At 63.3% G+C, this 25,596-nt stretch overlaps 1 protein-coding gene across 2 annotated transcripts; it reads left to right on the plus strand.

Moving 5' to 3' along the window:
- Positions 1-252: 252 nt before the first annotated feature.
- THBS3 (thrombospondin 3) lies at positions 253-25,381 on the plus strand. 2 transcript variants are annotated; one of them, XM_037883248.2, is made up of 23 exons: positions 253-548; positions 3,935-4,141; positions 4,499-4,755; positions 4,884-4,986; positions 5,786-5,812; positions 6,362-6,444; positions 6,940-6,991; positions 7,097-7,245; positions 9,883-10,023; positions 12,002-12,079; positions 12,171-12,323; positions 12,478-12,588; positions 14,010-14,117; positions 14,403-14,562; positions 14,806-14,924; positions 16,716-16,768; positions 17,139-17,332; positions 18,031-18,209; positions 18,490-18,538; positions 18,861-19,057; positions 19,227-19,399; positions 20,487-20,626; positions 21,262-25,381. In XM_037883248.2, the coding sequence occupies exons 1-23, from the start codon at positions 470-472 to the stop codon at positions 21,318-21,320; spliced, it is 2,871 nt and encodes a 956-aa protein (XP_037739176.1). In that variant the 5' UTR covers positions 253-469; the 3' UTR covers positions 21,321-25,381. The 2 variants fall into 2 exon arrangements, with proteins under 2 accessions (XP_037739176.1, XP_043391383.1); XM_043535448.1 differs by lacking the exon at positions 5,786-5,812.
- The last annotated feature ends 215 nt before the right edge of the window (positions 25,382-25,596 follow it).

Below are 25,596 nucleotides of genomic sequence, written 5' to 3' on the forward strand. Positions count from 1 at the left end.
CAGCTACCCCAGGACAGGGAGAGAGCCCTGCCAGCGCTCAGTGGTGTGCCTCTCTGGGGCCTGAACCCCCGCCTCCATGAGAGGCCAGAGGACCCTGAGTCTCCCTGCCAAAGCCCAGCCTGCTCCAGGGCAGGGCAGCCCCGGGCGCTGCAAGCAGAGACCCAGCGCGCCCCAGCCCCCCCCAGGTGTCCCCAGCAGAGACCCAGCGCAACCTGACCCGTGCCGCTGCGCGCCGCTGACAGCCGAGGGCCGGGCTCCCCGCGGCGTGGGAGGGAAGAGGCCTGCGAGCCAGCTGGCCTGGCGGCGGCTCAAACCTCCGAAGCCGGGCTGCGCGCTCGGGTCCCCGCGAGGAGCGCCCCTGATTGACGGCTCTTTGTTTCCGCCCGCCACCCCCCGCCGCAGAGCAGCGGCGCTCGGGGCTCCGGCGCTTCGCCCGGGCTTCCCCCGCGCGCAGGGGCTGGGGAGCAGCATGGAGACGGGGGCGCTCCGCGGGCTGCTGGCGCTGCTCTTGCTCGGCGCGGCCAGCTCCGCCAGGCAGGAGCTGCAAGGTAAGAGGGGCCCCGCCGTGCCCCAGCCAGGGGAGGTGCGGGCTGGGACTGCCCGTGCTGCAGCCGGCTGCGCTCCAGGGCGCGCTGGGACCCCGAGGGATCCCCGAGTGTGTTTCGGCTTCAGCCTGCCCGGCGCGGAGCCGGGCGCTGCGCCCTGGGGTAAGGGAGAGACAGCCCCGAAGATCTAGCAGGGGGAAGCCTCGGCTGCCCTTCTCCTGGGGGGACCTGCCAGCCCGGGCTGGGGCCGTGTGGAGCCTGGAGCTGCAGGATGGTGCCAGGGATGCTGCAGTGAATGGATGGGGTGCGGGGCGGTGAGGAACTGCAAGGGCTGGGGGTGCCGGCGTTAGGGGCTGGCGCAAGGGGGAGCGAGATGGACTTTGTGGGAGCTGCAGGCTGGGGAAGTTGGAAATCCTGGGTATAGGGGGATGTGGTCACTGAGGTGTTTGGGAGCCCTGGGGCCCTGGGAACTGGCTGGGATTTGGGGAGCGGAGGGACTGGAAAAGGGCAGATACCAGCAGCATGTTGCCCCACACCCCCGCCCGGCCTCTCTTCAGTATCCCCTTCCTGTGACCTGGGGAGTGGAGGAGAAGCCCCACCATCCCAGCCAGTGGCTTCCAACTCTGCAGCAGAAGGAACTTGCAAGTGCTCCTGGACCGCTCCTTCCCCAGCTGGGGCAGCCCGTCTTTGCTCAGCTCCACGGCATCAGGCTGGTGGGGAGCAGCGTGCCGGCTGGAACCTGGGAGCTGGATTCCTGACCTCCCTGGGAGGTCTGGCACTAGGGACTGTGGACAGCTACAAGTGTCTGGGTCTCTGTGCTGCAGTACAGAAGGACATTCTTCCCCCAAGCCTGGGAAACCACAGAGCAGCCTGCAGTGTGGTGCTGCTGGAGGGACTGGGGGTCCATCCAGGACGGGGTGTTGCCCACAGCACTCTGCAGGGACTCGTGGTGATGAACCAGACCAAGGGCTGCGTATAAACCTATCAATCTAAATATTCAGCCAGCAGCCGAGAGCAAAGGCAATGCCTCTGGTTCCGGACCTGAAGCTCCATCCAGCACACTGGTGGGTGCGACCAAGTGCTAGCAAAGGGGCTGGCTGGTTCCGGAGCAGCGCATGGTCAGAGTTCAGGGGTGCTCATTGGCCAGGAGGAACCCATAGGTCAAAGGTCAGAGGTGCTGACTGGCTGGAGCTGGCCTGGGGTCAGAGTTCAGCGGTGCTCAAAGGGTCAAGGCACTAGATGTCTAGGATATAGCCTGAGGTCAGAGTTCAAAGGGCTGGGTCACGGTTTATTCTGGCTTTGGTCAGATTCGTGTCAGAAAGCAGGCCCCAGGCCCCTCTGTTGGTGACCCAGAGCGCCAGCCTGAGCCAGCTGGGACATTCGGGCAGCTGCCTGTTCAGGGCTGGATTTGAGGGGCTGCTGGCTGAGCTCACCTAATGCAGGGAAATTCATCAGGGGCACATACTACACTCTGCTGCGCCGGATTCCCTTGCAGAAGGAGCAGGCAGCATCTCAGGGTGCATTGGGGGGTCTGTGTGCCCCGTGTTCACGAAGTTGTTAAAGATTCTGTGGGGCTTTCCAGGGTCCGCTGGTGTTGGACGGCTGCCCCAGAGGTAGCTGAATCAGCTGAGGGATCCCTGTACTCAGCATCCAGCACTTCCTATCTCCAGCGTGCTTTTCAGACCAGAACTGGTAACCCTCCTGGCTCCGGTGGGTGGGGGGCAAGTATCATTCTCACCCCTTTCACAGGCCCCTCGCCTCGCTGCAGTGGAGAGGTGGAGTGAGGGAGACAGTAGCAGGGACGGGATCTGGAATCTGGAGTACCAGGCTCCCGGTCGCTCTGGAGCAGGCTCTTCATAGTCTTGTGGATGAGTCAGCGGTGTGCCCTCGTTGCCAAGAAGGCCAACAGCATATTGGGCTGCATTAGTAGGAGCATTGCCAGCAGATCGAGGGAGGTGATTATTCCCCTCTATTCGACACTGGTGTGGCCACATCTGGAGTATTGCGTCCAGTTTTGGTCCCCCCACTACAGAAGGGATGTGAACAAATTGGAAAGAGTCCAGTGGAGGGCAATGAAAATGATTAGGGGCACATGATTTACGAGGAGAGGCTGAGGGAACTGGGGTTATTTAGTCTGCACAAGAGAAGAGTGAGGGGGGATTTGATAGCAGCCTTCAACTACCTGATGGGGGGTTCCAAAGAGGATGGAGCTCAGCTGTTCTCAGTGGTAGCTAATGACAGAACAAGGAGCAATGGTCTCAAGTTGCAGTGGGGGAGGTTTAGGTTGGATATTAGGAAACACTATTTCACTAGGAGGGTGGTGAAGCACTGGAATGGGTTGCCTAGGGAGGTGGTGGAATCTCCATCTTTAGAGGTTTTTAAGGTCAGGCAAAGCCCTGGCTGGGATGATTTAGTTCAGGATTGGTCCTGCTTTGAGCAGGGGGTTGGACTAGAGGACCGCCTGAGGTCCCTTCCAACCCTGATATTCTATGATTCTAAGGGAGTGGGCAGCTGCTGCGGTTTTCACAGAGGCAGGTACTATGGCCACTGAACCTTTAGTCCAGGTGAGTGCATTGCTGGTGGAGACAAGCCAGTCAGTAGGACAGACAGAGGTAACCTCCCCTCCCGCATGCCCCATTTCAGCATCTCTGTGGCTTGGCCTCCCTGCTGCCTGTTTGTGAGGGGCGCCCAGGACCGGACCTGCTGTTTCCAGAGGTGGCAGAGACGTGGCTGGGCCTGTGCCCCAGGGCCGACTGGTCTGGGACAGGGCTGAACGGTTTTAGGGTGGCCACAGCCACCAGCCCCCCGCTCTGCCAAGCCTGCACCTTTACACGGGGCTACCACCTCCCCAGGCTTGGAGTCCCTGTGGCCAGTGCTCCATGCTCCCATGCGAGAGACCTGTGGGCTCAGCTCCCAGGAGAGATTTGTCCCTCCTTGTGCTGGGTGCTGCAGAGGCCAGGCCCCTGGAGCTCTACAGCAATTTCTCCTGCACTGATGCCAGGGAAGAAGAGTGACATGGGCAGGGAAGATGCGGGGTGATCCTGGGGGCTCCGACGAGCTGGAGAGGAGGTCCTGATCCTTGCTCAGGCAGAATGGAAAGGATGCCAGCCCCCCAGGGCAGGAACTGCAGCCTCTGAGCTCTTCTCTGCCAGTCAGTCACTGCCCTGGAGGTAGAGTGGGTTTGCTCTGTTTGCATCCGTCCATCTCTGGTGTTTCCAGCATGTCCTTCGCTGCCCTCTTCGACCAGCCTGCCCCTTGCAGGGGAAGCTTTGCAAAGTCTCCCCAAGCGCTGTGATCCCTCGCCTGGGGGTGGTGGGCAGGTCCTGGGTTAGAATCTCTGCAGGTACCTCTGGCTGTCGGTGCGATTGCCTGTTCTCTCCTCCCTGCAGTCCTGGACCTGCTGACGGTGACCGAGGCCCGGCATATGGCCAGTGTGGCAGACAAGATCAGGACGCAGCTACTGGCAGTCAATGACATTTACCTCCTCTCCACCTTCCGCCTGCCCCCCAAGCAGGGCGGGCTGCTCTTCGGCCTGTACTCCAAAAAGGACAACACCAGGTGGCTGGAGGCCTCTGTCATTGGGAAAATCAACAAAGGTATGGGGTGTGCTGGAACAGGGGTGCCCATCGGGAGATGGGAGGCCTCTGGGCTTGTGCCTGCCTCAGGCCCCGGAAGAGAAGTGGAAAGGTGGGGTGTATGGGGCAGTGCACGCAGGGAGCTGGCAGTACAGGTGGGGCTCTCATCCCAGCCATGAGAGCGGTCTCAGCAAGGCAGGGTGGGCTCTGAGGGGAGGGGAAGCCCAGGAGGCTGCATCAGTGGACCTGGCTGTTGAGACGGGTCGTCTGCTGGGTAGGGTACGTTGGCGGGTGTGGGCGTGCCGGGCAGAGCATGCCCGTCCCCTGGGGATCCCCACCGTGTGGAGAAACGCTCATGGCCAGTCCTTTGCTCGGCAGTGCTCGTGCGCTACATGCGGGAAGATGGCAAGGTGCACTCCGTCAACCTGCAGCACGCCAGCGTGGCAGACGGGCGGAGCCACGCGGTGATCGTGCGGCTGAGCGGCCTGCGTGGGGACACCCTGGCCATGGAGCTTTACGTGGACTGCAAACAGGTGGACTCCAGCATGGGGCTGCCCGAGCTGATGATCCTGCCCCAGGCCGAGGTGGAGGCGGTCGAGGTGCGCACAGGGCAGAAGGCCTATCAGAGGATGCAGGTGAGTGAAAGCTGGGAACTGTGGGGCTGCAGGAGCCCAGCGCTGGAGGTGGCCGGGTCCCACCCTGTCCCACAGGTACCATGGTCGGAGGACCCCAGAAGCTGATCCGTTTTCTCTTTGTGGATCAGGGGTTTGTGGAGTCAATGAAGCTGATTCTAGGAGGGTCCATGAGCCGAGTTGGGGCCCTGAGTGAATGTCCCTTCCAAGGGGATGAATCCATCCAGAATGCAGGTAACTTCAGCGGGCACTGTGTGGGCGCACATGGGTCAGACACATGTATGTCATATACCCAACACGGGCACTGCAGAGACACACGTGGGACAGACACACCTATGTTATTCACCCAACACAGGCATCACACGGGAGCACATAGGCCGCACACATGTATGTCATACACCCAACACGGGCACCGCAGAGACGCATGTGGGCCGGACACACGTATGTAATACACCCCACACGGGCACCGCACGGACACACATGGGCTGGACACACATATGTCATACACCCAACACAGACACACATGTGTTACATACTGAACACGGGCACCATACCAGCACATATGGGGCGTCCACGTACACATACATGTGTGTGTTACATATGAACGGGGAAACTGCAGGGACATGGACAGAATCCGAGTCATGCATGTTACACATGGAAAGCAGGTGACCCAGATGTGTGTGTCACGTAAGGAACACAGGTGGCCACAAGCTCACGCACACACAGGTTACTGAGAGAGTCCGTCAGGCCAAGCACAGCTGGGTGGTACCACCTCCTTCTCCTCCAGCACTGATGACACCCGGGCGGGCTGTCCCCAGCAGCCTCCTCCGGGAGGGTGCAAAGCCTCGAGCCACCTGGAAGCTTTCCTTTGGTCATCTGCGGTCCCTTGGCATTCGAGGGAGGGGTGATGCTGCAGCCTGGGAGGCTGCTCTTGGCTTCCCTCTGCAGCAGCCCTGAGCCGTGGCCTCCTGCCCCAGGAAGGCCGGTGATGCGCTATCCGGACTAACTTCTCCTCCTGTCTCTTCCCTTGCAGTGACCGGGGTACTAAACTCCATCCTGGGTGAGTTGCTGGCTGCTCGTCACCCTCCCACCCCCTCGGGTCTGGGGAGCCGCTTGTGGGCAGCTGGAGGCCTCAGGGATGCCGGGCGGGGATGGGGAGTCGTGCAGCTGTCTAATGACCTCAACTTTTGCCCAGCCATACCTGAGTGCAAACACTGCCAGGGCCACAAATGCAATGAGTTTGGGGGTCTCAGCCTGCTCCCTTGTCCACCGCACAAGGCCACTGAACAGGAGTGTCATCCTGTGCTCGGAAGACCCAGGGTTGGGATAGCAGGGGCACTAGCTGGACCGTGCGATGGGACTCAGCCCTGGTCTGCGTTGCTTGGCCCTGGCCCTGTCTGTCTCGGCAGGTCTGGTGACCAGGGGAAGAACCAGGAACCCAGGGTTGACTCGGGGTTTGTTCCCGGTGGGCTCGGCTCCTACTGGCCACTAGGTGGTGGCGTCTGCCCTTCCCCGTGAGCTCAGGGTGGCCGTGGGCAGAGTGGTCCCCAGCCAGCAGCCCCCGGAGCCTTTGGCCTGGGGCCTGACCTTGTCCTTTCTGTGTGGGCAGGTGAGCAGGCCAAGGCCCTGGTGACTCAGCTGACCCTCTTCAACCGGATCCTGGGGGAGCTGCGAGAGGACATCCGTGACCAGGTGAGCCAGCTTTGGGGGCCGGTGCTCCCCGCCTCCAGGGTGGCCCCCTTGCTGTGGCAGGATCGGCACAGTCTGGATGTGTCCGTTAGCCCGACTCTCACCTTGGCCCCGCGCATTGGCAGGCTTGTGGTTGGGTGCCTTCAGGTGAGATGGACAGGTACTGGGATGGAGTCTGGGGTGGGGTGGGGCAGGCACAGGTGGGGTCACCGAATGTAAACACAGCCGGGAGCCAGGCGTCACAGGTGACTTCCCATTGCTCCACCTGCCCTCCCATTTCCCAGATTGATTCCCGTGGCCCCACCCCCGCCCAGACTGACCCACCTGCCCCCTTCCCCTCTCTCTGTGGCGTGAAGAAGGTTCTTGTGTCCTTAAGTGGGCCCTGTAGTGACATTTGGGGGCACAGCGTCTCCCCCGCGTGCTGCCCAGCCTGTAGACCGTGCCCTGCCTGGCACCCAGGTCCCTGGCTCTGACACCCTGCATTCGGCTGCCTTGCAGGTGAAGGAGATGTCTCTGATCCGAAACACCATCATGGAGTGCCAGGTCTGCGGTGAGTGCTTGGGCCCTGGGGGAGCTGGCGCCTGCCTCAGGGGTCCCCTTCCCTGTGCTGGGCCGGCCAGCTGACCTGCCCTCCCCTCCCCGGCTCTGTCTGCAGGGTTCCATGAGCACCGCTCTCGCTGCAGTCCCAACCCCTGCTTCAGCAGCGTCGACTGTATGGAGACGTACGAGTACCCCGGGTACCGCTGCGGGCCCTGCCCGCCCGGCTTTGAGGGCAATGGCACCCACTGTGCCGACATCAACGAGGTGAGAGTGGCCCCCCACTGCACCCCTGGGGCCCGCGTCTCCACAGAGCCCCCACCGCCGCACTCCTGGGGCCAGCGTCTCTGCACGGACCCCACCACCGAAACCCTGGGGCCAGCATCTCTGCACGGACCCCACCACCGCAACCCTGGGGCCAGCATCTCTGCACGGACCCCACCACCGCATCCCTGGGGCCAGCATCTCTGCACGGACCCCACCACCGCATCCCTGGGGCCAGCATCTCTGCACGGACCCCACCACCGCATCCCTGGGGCCAGTGTCTCTGCACGGCCCCCCCTGCTGTGCCCCTGGGGCCCGCGTTTCCGTAGAGCCCCCACCGCCGCACCCCTGGGGCCAGCGTCTCTGCACGGACCTCACCACCGCACCCCTGGGGCCAGCGTCTCTGCACAGACCCCACCACTGCATCCCTGGGGCCAGTGTCTCTGCACGGCCCCCCCGCTGCGCCCCTGGGGCCAGCGTCTCCACGGAGCCCCCCTTCCATGCCCCTGGAGCCAGTGTCTCCACTGAGCCCCCCTGCCATGTCCCTGGGGCCAGTGTCTCCACAGAGCCCCCCTGCCATGCCCCTGGGGCCAGAGTCTCCACGGAGCCCCCCTGCCATGCCCCTGGGGCCAGTGTCTCCACGGAGCCCCCCTGCCATGCTCCTGGGGCCAGAGTCTCCACGGAGCCCCCCTGCCATGCTCCTGGGGCCAGAGTCTCCACGGAGCCCCCCTGCCATGCTCCTGGGGCCAGTGTCTCCACGGAGCCCCCCTGCCATGCCCCTGGGGCCAGTGTCTCCACAGAGCCCCCCTGCCATGCTCCTGGGGCCAGTGTCTCCACGGAGCCCACCCCCTGCCATGCCCCTGGGGCCAGTGTCTCCACGGAGCCCACCCCCTGCCATGCCCCTGGGGCCAGTGTCTCCACGGAGCCCACCCCCTGCTATGCCCCTGGGGCCAGTGTCTCCACGGAGCCCCCCTGCCATGCCCCTGGGGCCAGTGTCTCCACGGAGCCCACCCCCTGCCATGCTCCTGGAGCCAGTGTCTCCACGGAGCCCCCCTGCCATGCTCCTGGGGCCAGTGTCTCCACGGAGCCCCCCCCTGCCATGTCCCTGGGGCCAGTGTCTCCATGGAGCCCCCCCCTGCCATGCTCCTGGGGCCAGTGTCTCCACGGAGCCCCCCTGCCATGCCCCTGGGGCCAGTGTCTCCACGGAGCCCCCCTGCCATGCCCCTGGGGCCAGTGTCTCCACGGAGCCCCCCTTCCATGCCCCTGGAGCCAGTGTCTCCACGGAGCCCCCCTTCCATGCCCCTGGAGCCAGTGTCTCCACGGAGCCCCCCTGCCATGTCCCTGGGGCCAGTGTCTCCACGGAGCCCCCCTGCCATGCCCCTGGGGCCAGAGTCTCCACGGAGCCCCCCTGCCATGCTCCTGGGGCCAGAGTCTCCACGGAGCCCCTCTGCCATGCTCCTGGGGCCAGAGTCTCCATGGAGCCCCCCTGCCATGCTCCTGGGGCCAGAGTCTCCACGGAGCCCCCCTGCCATGCTCCTGGGGCCAGAGTCTCCACGGAGCCCCCCTGCCATGCCCCTGGGGCCAGTGTCTCCACAGAGCCCCCCTGCCATGCCCCTGGGGCCAGAGTCTCCACGGAGCCCCCCTGCCATGCTCCTGGGGCCAGAGTCTCCACGGAGCCCCTCTGCCATGCTCCTGGGGCCAGAGTCTCCATGGAGCCCCCCTGCCATGCTCCTGGGGCCAGAGTCTCCACGGAGCCCCCCTGCCATGCTCCTGGGGCCAGAGTCTCCACGGAGCCCCCCTGCCATGCCCCTGGGGCCAGTGTCTCCACAGAGCCCCCCTGCCATGCTCCTGGGGCCAGTGTCTCCACGGAGCCCACCCCCTGCCATGCTCCTGGGGCCAGTGTCTCCATGGAGCCCACCCCCTGCCATGCCCCTGGGGCCAGTGTCTCCACGGAGCCCACCCCCTGCTATGCCCCTGGGGCCAGTGTCTCCACGGAGCCCCCCTGCCATGCCCCTGGGGCCAGTGTCTCCACGGAGCCCCCCTGCCATGCCCCTGGAGCCAGTGTCTCCACGGAGCCCCCCTGCCATGCCCCTGGAGCCAGTGTCTCCACGGAGCCCCCCTGCCATGCCCCTGGGGCCAGTGTCTCCATGGAGCCCCCCCCTGCCATGCCCCTGGGGCCAGCGTCTTTGCACAGCTTGCAGCTGGGGCTCATGCGGGCCTGGGAGACAGCACCCCATCCATCCCCAGCACACAATGGGTGGTACCACTGTTACCTTCTGGCTCCAGGCTCAGAGAGCAGCTCCATGCCCCTTCTGCCCCTTAGAGTCCCAACATCCCCCAGGGCTTGCCTGCAGCCTGTGCCCTCTAGGGAGGGTGCCGGGACCCCACTGCTCACCAGCTGCCATCTGTCAAGGGCTGGTGATCCCCGGCTCTCACAGCAGGAGAGTCTCAGCTTTCGGTTAAAACAGAATTTCTAGCCATGGTGTCTGAGGGAAACGCTGGGGAAAGTCACCCAAACGATCCCCGCTCCCCATGGGCCTGATGTCAGGGGGCCAAGGAACAGACCCAAAGGGAGCCTTGGCCTTGCTCCTGGTACTGGGGACCTGGCTCATCACGTGGGACCCTCTCTCTGTCTCACAGTGCGGTTATGCAGACCCCTGCTTCCCGGGCTCCAAGTGTATTAACACTGCGCCTGGCTTCCGCTGCGAGCCCTGCCCACACGGGTACAAGGGGAACCTCATCTCTGGCGTGGGCGCAGACTATGCCAAGGCCAGCAAGCAGGTGAGTGCAGCAGCTCCGCGGCCCTGCTGCCGGCTGCTCCGTGCAGCCGGGGGCCTCTGGAGAGCGCAGGCGGCAGGAGGCTGGGGGTGGGTTCCTCGAACAGGCTCAGTGCCCAGCCTGTGGCAATGGGTGCTCTGGGGATACGTAGGCTTTGGGGGTGGGGGGAGGCTGGGGTGGGTGATGCTGCTGCAGGACAGTACGAGGCAATGGGCTGAGTGATGGTCTCCACCTGCTGGGCCTGGACTTCCCCTGGCAATTCCAGGGTGGCGCCTGCAGGGAACATTCAGCTGGGGCAGGGCAGATTCCCTCTGGGGAGAGAGTATTGCAGGGTACCTGGGGGGCGTTATGCTCTCGAGGGGCCCTGGCCGGTCCCAGCCCAGGGACCCCGTCCCTGCGCCATAGGTGCCAACTTCTGCTGGCGCCAGTGGGTGCTCGACCCCCCTCTGCCCCCCCCCCGCCCTGCCCTTATTCCAACCCCTTCCCCAAAGTCCCTGCCCCAGCTCTGCCCCCTCCCTGCCCCTATTCCAACCCCTTCCCCAAATTCCCAACGCGGCCCCCCTCTTCCCCTGAGTGCACCTTGTTGCTGCTGCTCCTCCCTCCCTCCCGGTGCTTGTTACGCCGTGAAACAGCTGTTTTGTGGCTCAAGCGGTGGGAGGAGAAGCGGGGACGTGGAGCGCTCGGGGGGGCGGTGAGGGGAGCTTGGTTGTCAGTGGATGCAAAGAACCCACCAATTTTTCCCCGTGGGTGCTCCAGCCCCGGAGCACCCACAGAGTCGGCACCTATGCCCTGCGCGCTCAGAAGCACCTGTAGGAGCTGCAGGCAGAGAGAAGCCAATGAGTGCCTGAGTTGAGGCCCATGGGTGCAGGGTGAGGCCTATAACTACGTGCCCTGGGACCCCTGAGAGCAGGGAGGGTTGTGGGCCTGCAGAAGCCAGGAAGGGCGTGGGGTCCCTGTGGTATCAGGGCATGGGATTCATGGGGTGCCAGGAATGGCTTGGGGTCCCTGGGGTGGTGAGAATGGTGTGGGGGGGTCCGTGTGCGTGCCAAGGCTAGCGCAGGGTCCCTGTGGTGCCAGGAATGGCGACGGTTCCCTGTGGTACTGGGGGGTGTCCCAGTGGTGCCGGGGAGGGCGCGGGTTCCCTGTGGGGCTGGGGGGGTGTCACGGAGTCCCTGGGCGATGCTTGGGAACTGCTCCCTACGAAGCCAAGCAGGACTCTGGGGAAGTCTCCTTTCTGTGAGCAGCCTGTCTGCAAGACACAGAGCTCACACAGCTTCCACCTTCCTGGGTCTGACCTTGGAGCATTCAGCCTCCTCTGCCCCTCCGTGCGCTTCCCCTAGTGAGTCCGACCCGGGGGGGAAGCCAGAGGGTCCTGCCCCCCAACTCCGCAGTGAGACGTGACTCTCAGCCAGCCAGTAAAACAGAGGGTTTATTAGACGACGGGAACATGGTCTAAAACAGAGCTTGTAGGTGCAGAGAACAGGACCCCTCAGCCGGGTCCATTTTGGGGGGCAGTGAGCCAGACAACCAGACGTCTGCCCTTCACTCCATGTCCTCAGCCAGCCCCAAACTGAAACTCCCTCCAGCCCCTCCTCCTCTGGGCTTTGTTCCTTTCCCGGGCCAGGAGGTCACCTGAGTCCTTTGTTCTCCAACCCTTTAGCTCTCACCTTGCAGGGGGGAAGGGCCCAGGCCATCAGTGGCCAGAAAACAGGATGTCGGCCATTCTCTGTGTCTGCCCTCTAGGGCTCTGCAATGATCATACACCCTTATCCCACCCCCTAGATACTTAAGAACTGCCTAGGGGAAACTGAGGCACCCCCACACTATTCAGAGGAAACATTAAGAACAGTCCCGCTTCGTCACAGGGGGTATGTCCCTGTGGTCTGTGGGGGGTGTCCCCATGGTGCGTACTATGCTGGGGACGGCACAGAGTCCCCAGGGGCCCATGCCACGGAGTGACTGTCTCTCTGGGCTGCTGCAGGTTTGTACAGATATTGATGAATGTAACGATGGGAACAATGGCGGCTGCGACCCGAACTCCATCTGCACCAACACAGTGGTGAGTAGCACCTGCCCCCTTGCCCGCACTGAGCGGCCTGGGCCAGGGCTGCCTGGACACAGCTCACCCGCTCCGCCCCGTCTCCCTGCAGGGCTCCTACAGGTGTGGGCCGTGTAAGACTGGGTTCCTGGGGAACCAGACGCTGGGCTGCGTCCCACAGAAATCCTGCAGCAGCCCCACCCACAACCCCTGTGACATCAACGGCTACTGCATGTTCGAGCGGAACGGCGACGTCTCCTGTGCGGTGAGCGCGGGGCGGTGGGGGCCAGTGACCGCTGGGGGGCGGGAGCAGAGCCGGGGCAGGGCCCAGTGAGCATAGGGGGGCAGACATGGCTGGTTGCTCCCTGTGGGCCTCTTCCCCCCATGACGGCTCCTGCTTCCCCCACCTCTCCCTCCAGTGCAACGTGGGCTGGGCCGGGAACGGGAATGTGTGTGGGCGGGACACGGACATCGATGGCTACCCGGACGAGCCGCTGCCCTGCATCGACAATGACAAGCACTGCCAGCAGGTGGGGGTCTGGGATGAGGGGGGCTGGTGGGGGAGGATCCAGCCCCAGGGTGAGTGGGGCTGGTGGGGGAGGATCCAGCCCCAGGGCGAGTGTGGCTGGTGGAGGGGACCCAGCCCTGGGGCGAGAGCGGCTGGTGGGGAGGGACCCAGCCCCGGGGCGAAGGGAGTCGGGGGGGGACCCAGCCCCGGGGCGAAGGGAGTCGGGGGGGGACCCAGCCCTGGGGCGAAGGGAGTCGGGGGGGGGACCCAGCCCCGGGGCGAAGGGAGTCGGGGGGGGACCCAGCCCTGCGGTGAAGGGAGTCGGGGGGGGACCCAGCCCTGGGGCGAAGGGAGTCGGGGGAGGGACCCAGCCCTGGGGCGAGAGCGGCTGGTGGGGGGGGACCCAGCCCCGGGGCGAAGGGAGTCGGGGGGGGGACCCAGCCCCGGGGCGAAGGGAGTCGGGGGGGGGACCCAGCCCCGGGGCGAAGGGAGTCGGGGGGGGACCCAGCCCCGGGGCGAAGGGAGTCGGGGGGGGACCCAGCCCCGGGGCGAAGGGAGTCGGGGGGGGACCCAGCCCCGGGGCGAAGGGAGTCGGGGGAGGGACCCAGCCCCGGGGCGAAGGGAGTCGGGGGAGGGACCCAGCCCCGGGGCGAAGGGAGTCGGGGGGGGACCCAGCCCCGGGGCGAAGGGAGTCGGGGGGGGACCCAGCCCCGGGGCGAGAGCGGCTGGTGGAGGGGACCCAGCCCTGGGGCGAGAGCGGCTGGTGGGGAGGGACCCAGCCCCGGGGCGAAGGGAGTCGGGGGGGGACCCAGCCCCGGGGCGAAGGGAGTCGGGGGGGGGACCCAGCCCCGGGGCGAAGGGAGTCGGGGGGGGGACCCAGCCCCGGGGCGAAGGGAGTCGGGGGGGGACCCAGCCCCGGGGCGAAGGGAGTCGGGGGAGGGACCCAGCCCCGGGGCGAAGGGAGTCGGGGGAGGGACCCAGCCCCGGGGCGAAGGGAGTCGGGGGGGGACCCAGCCCCGGGGCGAAGGGAGTCGGGGGGGGGGACCCAGCCCCGGGGCGAGAGCGGCTGGTGGAGGGGACCCAGCCCTGGGGCGAGAGCGGCTGGTGGGGAGGGACCCAGCCCCGGGGCGAAGGGAGTCGGGGGGGGACCCAGCCCCGGGGCGAAGGGAGTCGGGGGGGGGACCCAGCCCCGGGGCGAAGGGAGTCGGGGGAGGGACCCAGCCCCGGGGCGAAGGGAGTCGGGGGGGGGACCCAGCCCCGGGGCGAAGGGAGTCGGGGGGGGACCCAGCCCTGGGGTCCGGAGGCTGGCCGTGGGACCCTGTCCCTGGGAGGGGTGCAGCACAGAGAGTAATGGGGGTTCCCGGTTCCAGAGCTGGGGCGGGGAGGTGTCTGCCTAGTGACAGGATTGCTGCCCCCGGCTCTAACGCGGGTTCCCGGCTCCAGGATAACTGCCGGCTCACGCCGAACTCCGGGCAGGAGGACGCTGACAATGACGGCGTCGGGGACCAGTGTGACGACGACGCGGACGGGGACGGCATCAAGAATGTGGAGGTGCCCTGGTGCTGGGGGCTTCCTGCTTGTGGTGGGCTCTCAGCTGAGGGCCCCCACTGATGGCACCTATGACGGTGTCCCCCGGCTGTGATGGAGGTCTCTCCCCATTCCCCCCTCCCAGTGATGGGGGTCTCTCTCCCTGTCAACCGCCCCCACCCCCCACGGCTGTGAGGGGGGTCTCTCTCCCTGGCTGGGATGCGGGTCTCTCCATGCCTCCCCAGAGCGGAGATGAGGGGGTCTCTCTTCATCTCCCCCCAGTGATGGGGGTTTCTCTCTCTCTCACAGGACAACTGCCGACTCTTCCCCAACAAAGACCAGCAGAACTCAGACACGGACTCCTTCGGGGACGCCTGTGACAACTGCCCCAATGTACCCAACAACGACCAGCGGGACACGGACAGCAATGGTGAGGGGGATGCCTGCGACAATGACATCGATGGGGATGGTGAGTGAGGGGAGCTGGGGGCTGGGCTGGGAGGGGGTTGGGCTGGCGGGAGGCCTGGGGGCTGGGCTTGGGGGTTGGCGGGGCCGGCGGGAGGCCTGGGGGCTGGGCCGGGGGTGGGGTCTCAGGACTGGGCTGGGAGGGGGTTGGGCTGGCAGGAGGCCTGGGGGCTGGGCTGGGGGCTATGTGGGGCAGGGGCTCGTGGGCAGTGCCCATTCACACACACACTGTGCTGTCCCTCAACAGGGATCCCCAATGTTCTCGATAACTGCCCCAAGGTGCCCAACCCGCTGCAGACGGACCGGGATGAGGACGGGGTCGGGGATGCCTGTGACAGCTGCCCTGAAATGAGCAACCCCACTCAGGTATGGGGCCGGATGCCACTGACCCTGCCATGCCCGCCCCTGGCTGCCGGGGCCACAGGCCACGTCGACTGCTGCTCCCAGCTAGAGGGGACCACGGACTGTCTAGTCTGGTCTCCCGCACACCGACCTGGGCCGTGGGGGTGGGTAGAGCCGGCCGGGCTGGGGTTAGGAGTCTCTTCACCTGCCTCCATTACAAATTGACAGGGGTGTGCTGCCCGGTCCTTGTACAGAGCCTCCGGGGAGGAGCCACAGGTCTCTGCCAAGCCCACAGCTCGGGCTTTCCCGCGGGCGAGCTCTGCAGTCCCTGGATCTGAGACTGGGCTGTCGGGCTGCAGCCCCCACCCCTGGTTTTCTCCATGAGCTCCCGACAGGAGTCCAGCCGAGCTCAGACTCCTGCTTAGAGGTTTTTTCTCCTGGAGGGGGCAGCGCACCCAGCGAGTAGCCTCGTTAGAGCAAGCCAGCGTTGATTAATCACCTGGAATCCAGCATGGGGGAGCCAGGCTGCACACAGAGACAGAGCTGGGCAAGGAAACTACCCGGATACCCCAGGCTCTTCTGGGATCCATTCTGGGGCTCCCCCGCACTGTCCTCAGTAGCAACCTTAACACAGACCCCTGTCACGGAGTCCCTGGGCGATGCTCTGGAACTGCTCCCCATGAAGCCAGGCAGGACTCTGGGGCAGTCGCCTTTCTGTGAGCAGCCTATCTCCAGGACACAAAGCTCACACAGCTTCCACCTTCCTGGGCCTGACCTCGGAGCATTCAGCATCCTCTGCCCCTCCGTGCGCTTCCCACAGCGAGTCCGCTCAGGCGGGGCTCCTGGGGAAGCCAGAGGGTCCTGTGCCCCAACTTTGCAGTCAGACGTGACTCTCAGCCAGCCAGTAAAACAGAGGTTTATTAGACGACAGGAACATGGTCTAACACAGAGCTTGTAGGTGCAGAGAACGGGACCCCTCAGCTGGGTCCATTTTGGGGGGCAGTGAGCCAGACAAACACGTCTGCCCTTCACTCCATGTCCCCAGCCAGCCTCAAACTGAAACTCCCTCCAGCCCCTCCTCCTCTGGGCTTTGTTCCTTTCCCGGGCCAGGAGGTCACCTGAGTCCTTTGTTCTCCAACCCTTTAGCTCTCACCTTGCAGGGGGGAAGGGCCCAGACCATCAGTGGCCAGAAAACAGGGTGTCGGCCATTCTCTGTGTCCAGACCCCTGCACACACCTGCCCTCTAGGGCTCTGCAGTGATTATACACCCTTACCCCACCCCCTAGATACTTAAGAACTGCATAGGGGAAACTGAGGCACCCCCACAATATTCAGAGGAAACATTAAGAACAGTCCCACTTCGTCACAACCCCTCATACCTCCTCCCTAGTTCCTCGTTGCAGCCCTGCTGTGTCCACCTCTTCCTCTGCCTCGGCTGCAGGTGTTCACAGCTAATGTCCCAGTCGGTTGCTGAGGTTTCAGTTCTCTCCATTCATACATGGACAGCCCTTGGTAGTTCATTCACACTCACCTAGGGCCTGCACATGTCCCGACTCCTACTCCCTTGTCCCACTGAGTGGGCAAACTGAGTCACGCATATTGTTCATTACGTTACCAAAACTTTACATGTTTTCTACACCCCAACTACTGGGATACGTGGGAGCCCCCCCCTCCCTCAGTAGCTGGGGGTGGCTGGGGCAGGGAGCCCCCCCCCCCTCAGTAGCTGGGGTCCCATTGGGGTGGCTGGGGCAGGGAGCCCCATTGGAGCTGTCCCTCGGAAGTTCCTTGCTGAACTGGGGCTCTGGTCTCTTTCAGACAGATGTGGACAGCGACCTGGTGGGAGACGTCTGTGACACCAATGAGGACAGGTGGGTGCCCATCTCCTTGCCCTGCCCAGCAGAGAATGGCTGGAGGGGGCAGCTATTGGCTTTCCTGCCTCTGTCCCTCCATGGCAGTTCTGTGCTCCCGCAGGAGGGAAGCGTGGGTCCCTGTGGGGCAGCAGGGCTCTCTAGAGGGCAGTGGGAGTCCCTCAGGAGTTGGGGTAGTGAGATCCTAGGGGAGATGGGTGTGGCGGGGGCTCTGGAGGGAGTCCTTTGGGGAAATTTGGGGTCCTGGGGGGAGGTGAGCATCGCTGGGGGGCACCAGGGCCTTAGAGGAGGTCACGGGGGGGGTCTCTGGGGAGCCATGGGTCCCTGTGTTGTGCCCCACATGGACTCATCCCGCTCTCGGGCCGCTCAGCGATGGGGATGGGCACCAGGACACCAAGGACAACTGCGCCGAGATCCCGAACAGCTCCCAGCTGGATTCGGACAACGACGGGCTGGGGGACGAGTGTGACAACGATGATGACAACGACGGCATCCCCGATTACATGGCGCCCGGCCCCGACAACTGCCGCCTCATCCCCAACCCCAACCAGAAGGACTCGGATGGTGAGTGGCCTGGCCCGGCGGGGTGCGGGGACCAGCGCAGCTCAGGCCTGGGCAACTCCAAGGAGCCAGCCATCCCTGCAATGCAGACATGGCTCATGCCGGCTGCACAGGGCTGCTAACATACAGACTGTACCGCTTTGGCCCGGGAAACGGGCCCTGCTGGGACAGGCATTTCCTGGCCACTGGAACCGCGTCTGCCCAAGGCTCTGCTGGCACGGAAATGTCACCCAGAGTCAGGCCCCCAACCGGCAGCTACAGCACCGAGTGCCAGGCTGGCCAGAGGCTCTGCAGCTCCCAGGCCCTAGAGCCCAGTGAGTTGGAGGCTGAGCCCCCACTGCTCTGCCCCACGCCCTCCCCTCCCCTCCCCTGGCGCCATGGGCTCTGCCCTGCACCCTCCCCTCCCCTCCCCTCCCCTGACGCCATGGGCTCTGCCCTGCACCCTCCCCTGGCGCCGTGCGCTCTGCCCTGCGCCCTCCCCTCCACTCCCCTCCCCTGACGCCATGGGCTCTGCCCTGCACCCTCCCCTGGCGCCGTGCGCTCTGCCCCGCGCCCTCCCCTCCCCTCCCCTGGCGCCGTGGGCTCTGCCCCGTGCCCTCCCCTCCCCTCCCCTGGCGCCGTGCGCACTCTTCCCTGCGCCTTCCCCCCATTTTGCACATGTGGGTCCCTGTACCGTGACCAGCTGCCTGCCGTGTGCTCAGGGAACGGTGTGGGCGACGTCTGTGAGGAGGATTTCGACAACGACACTGTGGTGGACCAGCTGGACGTGTGTCCGGAGAGCGCTGAGGTGACGCTGACCGACTTCCGGGCCTACCAGACCGTCATCCTCGACCCTGAAGGGGATGCCCAGATCGACCCCAACTGGGTGGTTCTCAATCAGGTACAGCTGCGCCAGGTGCCCCCTCGTGGGGCAGGGGGTACGTGGCCTGTGTGAGCTGCCTGGGAGACCCAGACCCATCTCCTGTTCCCCAGCTGGTGCCCGGGGTGCATAGCACTGGGGAGGGTGAAAGCAGGGAACAGCGTGGGGAGCTCCTCCCTGCAAACAGAAGGGACCATGGCTGGGGCAGTGTGTGGTGCCGGGGCAGTGCTGGCCCTGGGGCAGGGCTCTCAGAGCTGTACTTACGGAGACTAAAAGTCACATCCAAATTCTCTCCTTCCAGGGCATGGAGATTGTGCAGACCATGAACAGTGACCCAGGCCTGGCAGTAGGTAGGTGGGTTTTCCTGGCCTTTGCCCAAAGTTCGCGTGCCCCTGCTGGTCTCTGCCGCAAGTTACACCTCCCCCTCTTCTCTCCCCCTTTCCCTCATCAGCTGAGATTTAAGGTCCAGGCTCCCCACTCCCCCCACTAGCGTGACCTCTGGGTCCCGGAGCCGGAGACAGGAGACGAAGGCAGCAGGCTGCTGGGGTGATGCTGGACAGGGCCTTGACTTGCCACGGCCAGTCCCCTAGCTGGAGCACTGGGGTCCCTTCCCTGCTTGCCCGGGCAGCCCTTGCTCCTTGCGAACTCTCCACTCTGCCCTTGTGCACACAGGCTACACGGCCTTCAATGGGGTGGACTTCGAGGGCACCTTTCATGTTAACACCATCACGGACGACGACTACGCCGGCTTCATCTTCAGCTACCAGGACAGCGCCAGTTTCTACGTGGTGATGTGGAAGCAGACAGAGCAGACGTACTGGCAGGCGACGCCCTTCCGGGCAGTGGCCGAGCCAGGTCTACAGCTCAAGGTCAGTGCTGGGCAGCCGTGGAGCTGCACGGGAACCGCCGGGCCTGGACAGGCATCAGGCAGCCAGCTGAGTCCGGCAGACGCTGTCCCTGCCCCACGGCGGGCACCCGAGTCCCCATCCTCCACCCCGGGGATCCCTCTCCACTAACTCTCCTGCCCGCTTCCCACAGGCCGTGAAGTCCAAGAACGGCCCCGGGGAGCACCTGCGCAATGCCCTGTGGCACACGGGCCACACCCCAGACCAGGTCCGGCTCCTCTGGAAAGACCCCCGCAATGTGGGCTGGAAAGACAAGACCTCCTATCGATGGCAGCTCACACACAGGCCCCAGGTGGGCTACATCAGGTGAGGAGGGGCAGGCCCAGAGCTCGGCAGTATGAATGGGGAGGGCACGGAAAGCACACACCCCAGTGGGGATAGCGCGGCTGGCGGGGGTGTCCCAGCACCCCACAGGTTTAGTGGAGCCCCAGTGGGGCTGGCAGGAGGACCCCGGAGCCCTGCAGGTTTCGTAGGCCCCCAGTGAGTATAGGGGGGCTGGCAGGTGGGTCCCAGCACCCCATGGGTTTGGCGGGGCCCCAGTGGGGATAATGGGGCTGGTGGGGGCACCTTGGAGCCGTGTGGGCTTGGTGGGCCCCCAGTGGGACTGGCGGGGGGACCTCAGAGCCCTGTGGGTTTGGTGGAGCCACAGTGGGTATACAGGGGCTGGCAGGGAGAGTCCAAGCACCCTGTTGGTTTGGTGGGCCCCCAGTGGGGATAGTGGGGCTGACGGGGGGACCCTGGAGGCCTGCAGGTTTGGTGGGGCCCTCAGTGGGAACACTGGGGCTGGCAGAGGGACCCCAGCACACTGCAGTTTTGGTGGGGCCCCCAGTGGGGATAGTGGGGCTGTTGGGGGGGACCTCAGAGCCCTGTGGGTTTGGTGGGGCCCCCAGTGGAGATAGTGGAGCTGGCAGGGGGACCCCGGAGCCCATTCTCAGGGTGGGGGGCCCCACTGGAAGCTGGGCCCAGGAGGACGGCCGTGCAAGGCAGTTTCCTTTTTAATGTGGCCACCGCGCTGGCTGGCAGCTCCTGGGGGGTGGGTGGGGGACGTGTTTGTGCAGCTCAGCGCCTGGGAACCGGCCCCCACAGCCCAGCGCTGACTCCATTCACAAGCTGGGCCTCAGCGGCCATTGTCCCTGTCGCCATAGCAACCCAATCCCTGCTCGGCATGCTCCGGCCCAGCAAAGGCCTTTCACATGCAAACAGGCCGAACAATGGGGCCTGGAGAGGCCAGGTGCTGGGGCCTGAGAATGTCCCCTCCTGAGCCCTGTGGGGCAGCCTGGGAGCTGGCCGTCCCCCAAGGGGTGCCCCCCCATACATGGCCCCCCAGGTCTCGCCGGCCAGCGCCCTCACTCCCTGGCACTGTGCTCACTGGGCCCGGCCCATCTCTCCCCAGGGTACGGCTCTATGAGGGACCCCGTCTGGTGGCCGACTCTGGGGTGATCATCGACACCACCATGCGGGGCGGGCGGCTGGGTGTCTTCTGCTTTTCCCAGGAGAACATTATTTGGTCCAATCTGCAGTATCGGTGCAATGGTGAGCGCGGCGGGGCGGGGGATAAACCTGCATCCTCGGCTCCAGGATTCAGCTCCGAGCCAGTCTGCCCTGCTGTGTGACCTGCCCGGTCAGGGAGGGTTTGGGTGGGGGTAGGGTCCCCCCACACCTGGGCTGCACTAGGGGTTTTGCCAGGCAGCGGTGCCCACGCAGCCGTGGTGTCAAGAACTCGACAAGGCGTTTCTCAGCGTAGAACGTTCGGATTTTATTGATGTTTTGCCAGCGCCGGGGGCTCGGACTCTGGGCCCCTCCACTGGGGCTGCCCAGGGCACCGGTGCAGGTGCTGATCTCTGTGACCTGGGGAGCTGCACCCCGCTTAGCAGTCGCTAAAGGGCATTCACTCACTGCTGACCCAGAGTCAGACCAGAGGCAGCGCCTCAGAGAAGGGAAGGTCCGTGTCCCATTCCCCACCCCCACGCTCTGGGCCTGCATCAGACCTGGCACCGCTTAGAGCGGAAAACCCCTGTGTCCCACTCCCCACCTCTCTGAGCCAGAGGGAGGCATGAGCCCAGATGATCAGGGTGTAGGAGCCCCTGTGGGGAAAAGTGCCAAGCGATGCCTGTTCCCGGGTGCCCCCTGCATTTGCCTTCATCCTCTTTCTCTTTCCTCCCTGTCAGACACGATCCCAGGAGACTTTGAGCCTTTCCGCCGATTCCTGCTGGAGGGCCGTGAGTGAGCCAATCTCCTTCCCCAGCCACACCCAGGACCTCTCCAAGTCGTCACCAAGGGACTTCTTGTGGCCTCTACAGCCTCCTCCCTGAGCTGGGCCCCGGCCTCTCCCTGCCTGTGGTCCACAGGCCTCCACGCTGTCCAGACCCGGGTACTGGAACCCATTGGACCGTGCGTTGCAGCTAACTGATACTAAAGTGCCTGCCCAGCCCAGCTGGGCCTGTCTCCCCCTCAGCAGGATAACCAAAGCACACACCCTCGCCAGGACCCAGCCATATGGGGCTCTGTAGCTGGGCATTGAGCAAAGGACCACAAGGCAACTGGTGTGTCTGCCAGTGGATTGGGGCCATCAGGCGAGCTTCTCCAGTTGGTACTGCTTGTGCCCAAAGCACCCGCCCCTCAGCCCTGGCGCTCCTTCTCCTGCTGGAACCTTCACCCTGAATCTGGCCATAAAGTTCTGATTGTTTTCTACCCTGTGCGCCTTGTTTCTGGGTGGGGTGGGGAGCAGGGTGAGGAGACAGAGGGAATATCAACTCCAGCACTTGGAGCTGCTTGCCCTGTAGATCCCAGTATCCCCTGGGTTCAGCTGGGGCCCTATTTCCCATTTGAATCTTGTCCAGGGCTGGTGGGAATGCCGGGCTCTCTCTGGGATGCTGCTGTCTGGAGAGAGGAACCCAGACTATGTCCTCTTTGCTGACATGCACTTCCAGTCTTACTGTGGTTTCTAGCCTGTGCTGGCAGGGCACTGTTGGGAAGAAGCTCGCAGCACTGAGGTCTCAGCTAGGCACTGAGAGGGCGCTGTTGGGAGGAAGTTTGCAGCACTGGGGATCTTGACATGGCACTGCTGGAAGAAGCTCACACGCATGGTAGGTCAGCCCTGGCAGGAGGGGTAACTAATCCCTCTCCAAGGAAGCTGTTCCAGGACGGGGTGCCTGGAGCTCTCCCGCCCCTCTCCTTGCTGAGTGGCTCAAATCCCTTCTGACTCCAGCCGGGACGAGTGCAATGCCTCTGAAAAATAGTCATGCCAATTACAGCTCTCCCAACCTTAGAACGAAAGGGATCAGCTCCCCCCCGCGGGGCTGGGGAGCAGCGAGCGAGGCCGGGCAGGAGTGGGCGGCTCTGGAGCCTCGGGTGCCTGGGTGCGGAGGAGCCCAGGGAGGCAGGAGGCCGGGACGAGTGCAATATTGGTTGGTGATAGAACAACACTGCACAGCATCCCGTCCCTCCTGCTGCCCTGGAAGGAGGTGCCAGCCGCAGCCCTTCGCCCGAGCGACATCTCACCTCCGCTGGGCTCATCCTTTCGGGCTCCCCCTGCTCCAGGGGGTAACGCCTGGCTCCACGACTTCTCCTGGCCCCGGGGTCGAGGCTGGGCCCCGGCTGAGCACTCCTGGGAAAGTTCAGGAATTACTGATCCCCCCGGCACAGGCCCCGGGCTCTCTGAGGATCCAGGCGGGCCAGAACCACCCCAGCCAGGGGGGAGACCTGCCTGGAGCCAGTGGGTCCCGGTGCAGCCGGGTTCTGCAGCCCTGTCTGGACCCACTGGGTCCCTGCGCTCCAACGCGCCCTGGCTCTGTGGGAATTCGGTTAAATAATCAGAGTTACTGTTGCCATGGAGACAAGTGTCCCAGCAACAGGGCTGAATGCAGGTCACAATGAGCAGCTGAGCCCCTGCCTCCCCTCCCCCTGGGGCAGCCCAGTCTCAAGCCCAGGTCCCTGGGCAGCTGCAGCCCCGTCCCCGGGAAAGGACCCCCCTTACCTGCCTTGCGCCCCCGGCCAGGCAGAGGAGCAGGGGACCCAGCCCTCCTGTGCCAGACCCAGGCTGCTCCCTGCGCCCCTTCCTGGCTCCGGCCACCTGCCTGGGCCGGGTCCTGCCTCCTTCCCCTCCAAACGCTGCAGCACCGAGTGCGAGGAGCGCCCAACAATGGAAATGCCAAGTCGCCTGAGTTCACTGAGGCATGGAGAGTCCCCTCTTAAAAGGGCAATGCACTCCCACTGGCCTGGGACTGAGCCGACCCGCTGGGGACAGCCTGGCCTCCCAGCCTGGCAGTGAGTCCTGGCTGTGCCTGCGGGCTGCTCCCCGGGGCTCTGCTCAGGCCAGCTTTCAACAGTGCAAGCCAGGGGACTTCCAGCCCTTGTCCTGGGTGGGGTGGGGGCAGTCCTTCCCCACCATGCCCTGGTGCAAGCAACTGGGGTACAGTGAGCTAGTTATGCCCCCACTCCACACCCCCAATGCACAGGAGATGGGGCTCAGGGCCTGCTGGAGGCACTCAGTGCCACCTCCTAGTCACCAAGGGCTGCCATGTCCCTGTCCGGTCTAGGCGGCAGGGTGCACAGGTGGGTGTCACCTGTGCTCGAGAAACGGGGGGGTTGTCACCATTTCGAGCTCCTGCCAAACCATGCTGATGGGGGGGATGGAGCGGCTCATCGCCACCTGTAGTCAAGGTTGTCTGATGCTTTCTGTGATAAGACTATTTTCAATTGCTTGTAACTTTACCAAACGTAGGCTGTTTTGGCTGAAATTTCCCAGGCTGAGCATCTGCTTTAGGCTGAATTTTTCTGGAAATTTTCAGCAGAAACAGTTCAGTCATTTCTGAGAAAGAGGTTATGGGAAAATACATCACCCATGTTTCAAATTTCTTATAACTGCTTCAGTGAGAAGCTCTAGCACCCCCATGCTTTGGTGCAGGGACTTGTCATTTGGTCTTTGTGTCAGGGAGGGGCCTTTTTCTGTCCCCATGAAAGTCGGCCCAAATCTGCCCATCTGACAATATGCACACGTTTAGTGAAGGCTCATCAGAGGCTGGGAGCTACATTCTCCAGACGTTCCACCTGCACTGAGTGTGCTCCACGCCCCATGCCCCAGCTCCTACATGGCAACTGGCCTGAGCATGCCCTGGCCCCAGGCTGCTAGGTCAGAACCGGACTTTCTCTGCAATTGCTCCTTCCAAACCCCAGAGCCACAGAGTACCACAACCGAGGGCAGAGAGACTGTCTCTCCTGTGCTCTCTGTGCCCTTCCCCCACCCGCACGAGCACTCAGGCAGCATGGAGAAGAGGAGACAGACATGGAGCCCTGTTGTGAGATAAGTGTCTGCAAACAGGAGACAACACTCACCTGCAGAACCTGGCATGGAAGCAAGGATTCCTGAGGCTCAGGCTTGGTGTCCACTAGAGCTTACTTCGATATGGCTTATGGTGCTCAGGGCTGTGAATAATCACCCCCTGCATGATGTAAATTACACCAATCTAAGTGCCAGTGTGGATGTGCTATGTCGGTGTGAGAGCTGCTCCCGCCGCTCACAGAGGTGGATTTATTATGCCAATGGGAGAGCTCTCCTGTCAGCATAGAGCGTCTTCTCCAGACACCCTGCAGTGGCACCAACGTAGCACTTCTAGTGTAGACGAGCGCGAAGTGTTCCTCTCCTGTCAGCAAACACCTGTGAAACCTACTGGCAAACTGTGTGTCTCATCCCCCTCTGATGGTGTGGCCTCACACAGAATGACAACCTACTACTGCTACAAGTTACCTCTCTTAGCTCTGTGCTGTTGATCGAAAGGTTCCAGCCCTGATGGCGATTTGTATGTGGGTCAGTGTGATGCCACAGGATGGAATTTCTATTTTTTCAGTTGCCTTTTTGAAAAACCTGGGAAACTGCATTAAAAACCCCTACGTTACAAGACCAGTGAGGCTGCAAAGGCATGCACTAGGAAATGCCTGAATGAACTCTGCCCATGCAAACTTAATTTGGCCCCCTTGTGTGTATGCATTATGATTAGGCTTGGTAGAATTAGATTTTTATTTTTCTAATAATTTGAATGTGTAATAGCAATGTTTATCTCTAAGCATCCCCCTCTTCCAGTTTTTAATCAATGTAAATGTTCACACTTGCACAAGGTTTTAAGTATTTTTTTTTTTCAGTTTAAATTTTGACAGTTGTCGGGAAGCCAGACAATAATTGTTTAATGACAACAGACCTTGAGATTCAAAAAGTTAAAGCTTTATACCCATTAAAACACAAATGGTCAACATCACATGTCAAAATATACAAAGTAAATATCCTTAAATCAACCAGCATTTTTCGTAATTTGCCTAATTGTAAATTCCACTCATTACCGAGGGAAATAGTTGTCATTGGTTTGTGTGTGTTCTATGACATAGATGTTTACCAACATTTACCAGTTTTGAAAAACCTATTCCTTCCAAGCCTAATTATTAGACGGTTTTTAACTAAACAATCACATACTAGTTTTTGCACAACACACGAGCCAGCCCTGGGTCGCACT

This window comes from Chelonia mydas, chromosome 24 (assembly GCF_015237465.2).
Source record: "Chelonia mydas isolate rCheMyd1 chromosome 24, rCheMyd1.pri.v2, whole genome shotgun sequence".
Taxonomy (NCBI): domain Eukaryota; kingdom Metazoa; phylum Chordata; order Testudines; family Cheloniidae; genus Chelonia; species Chelonia mydas.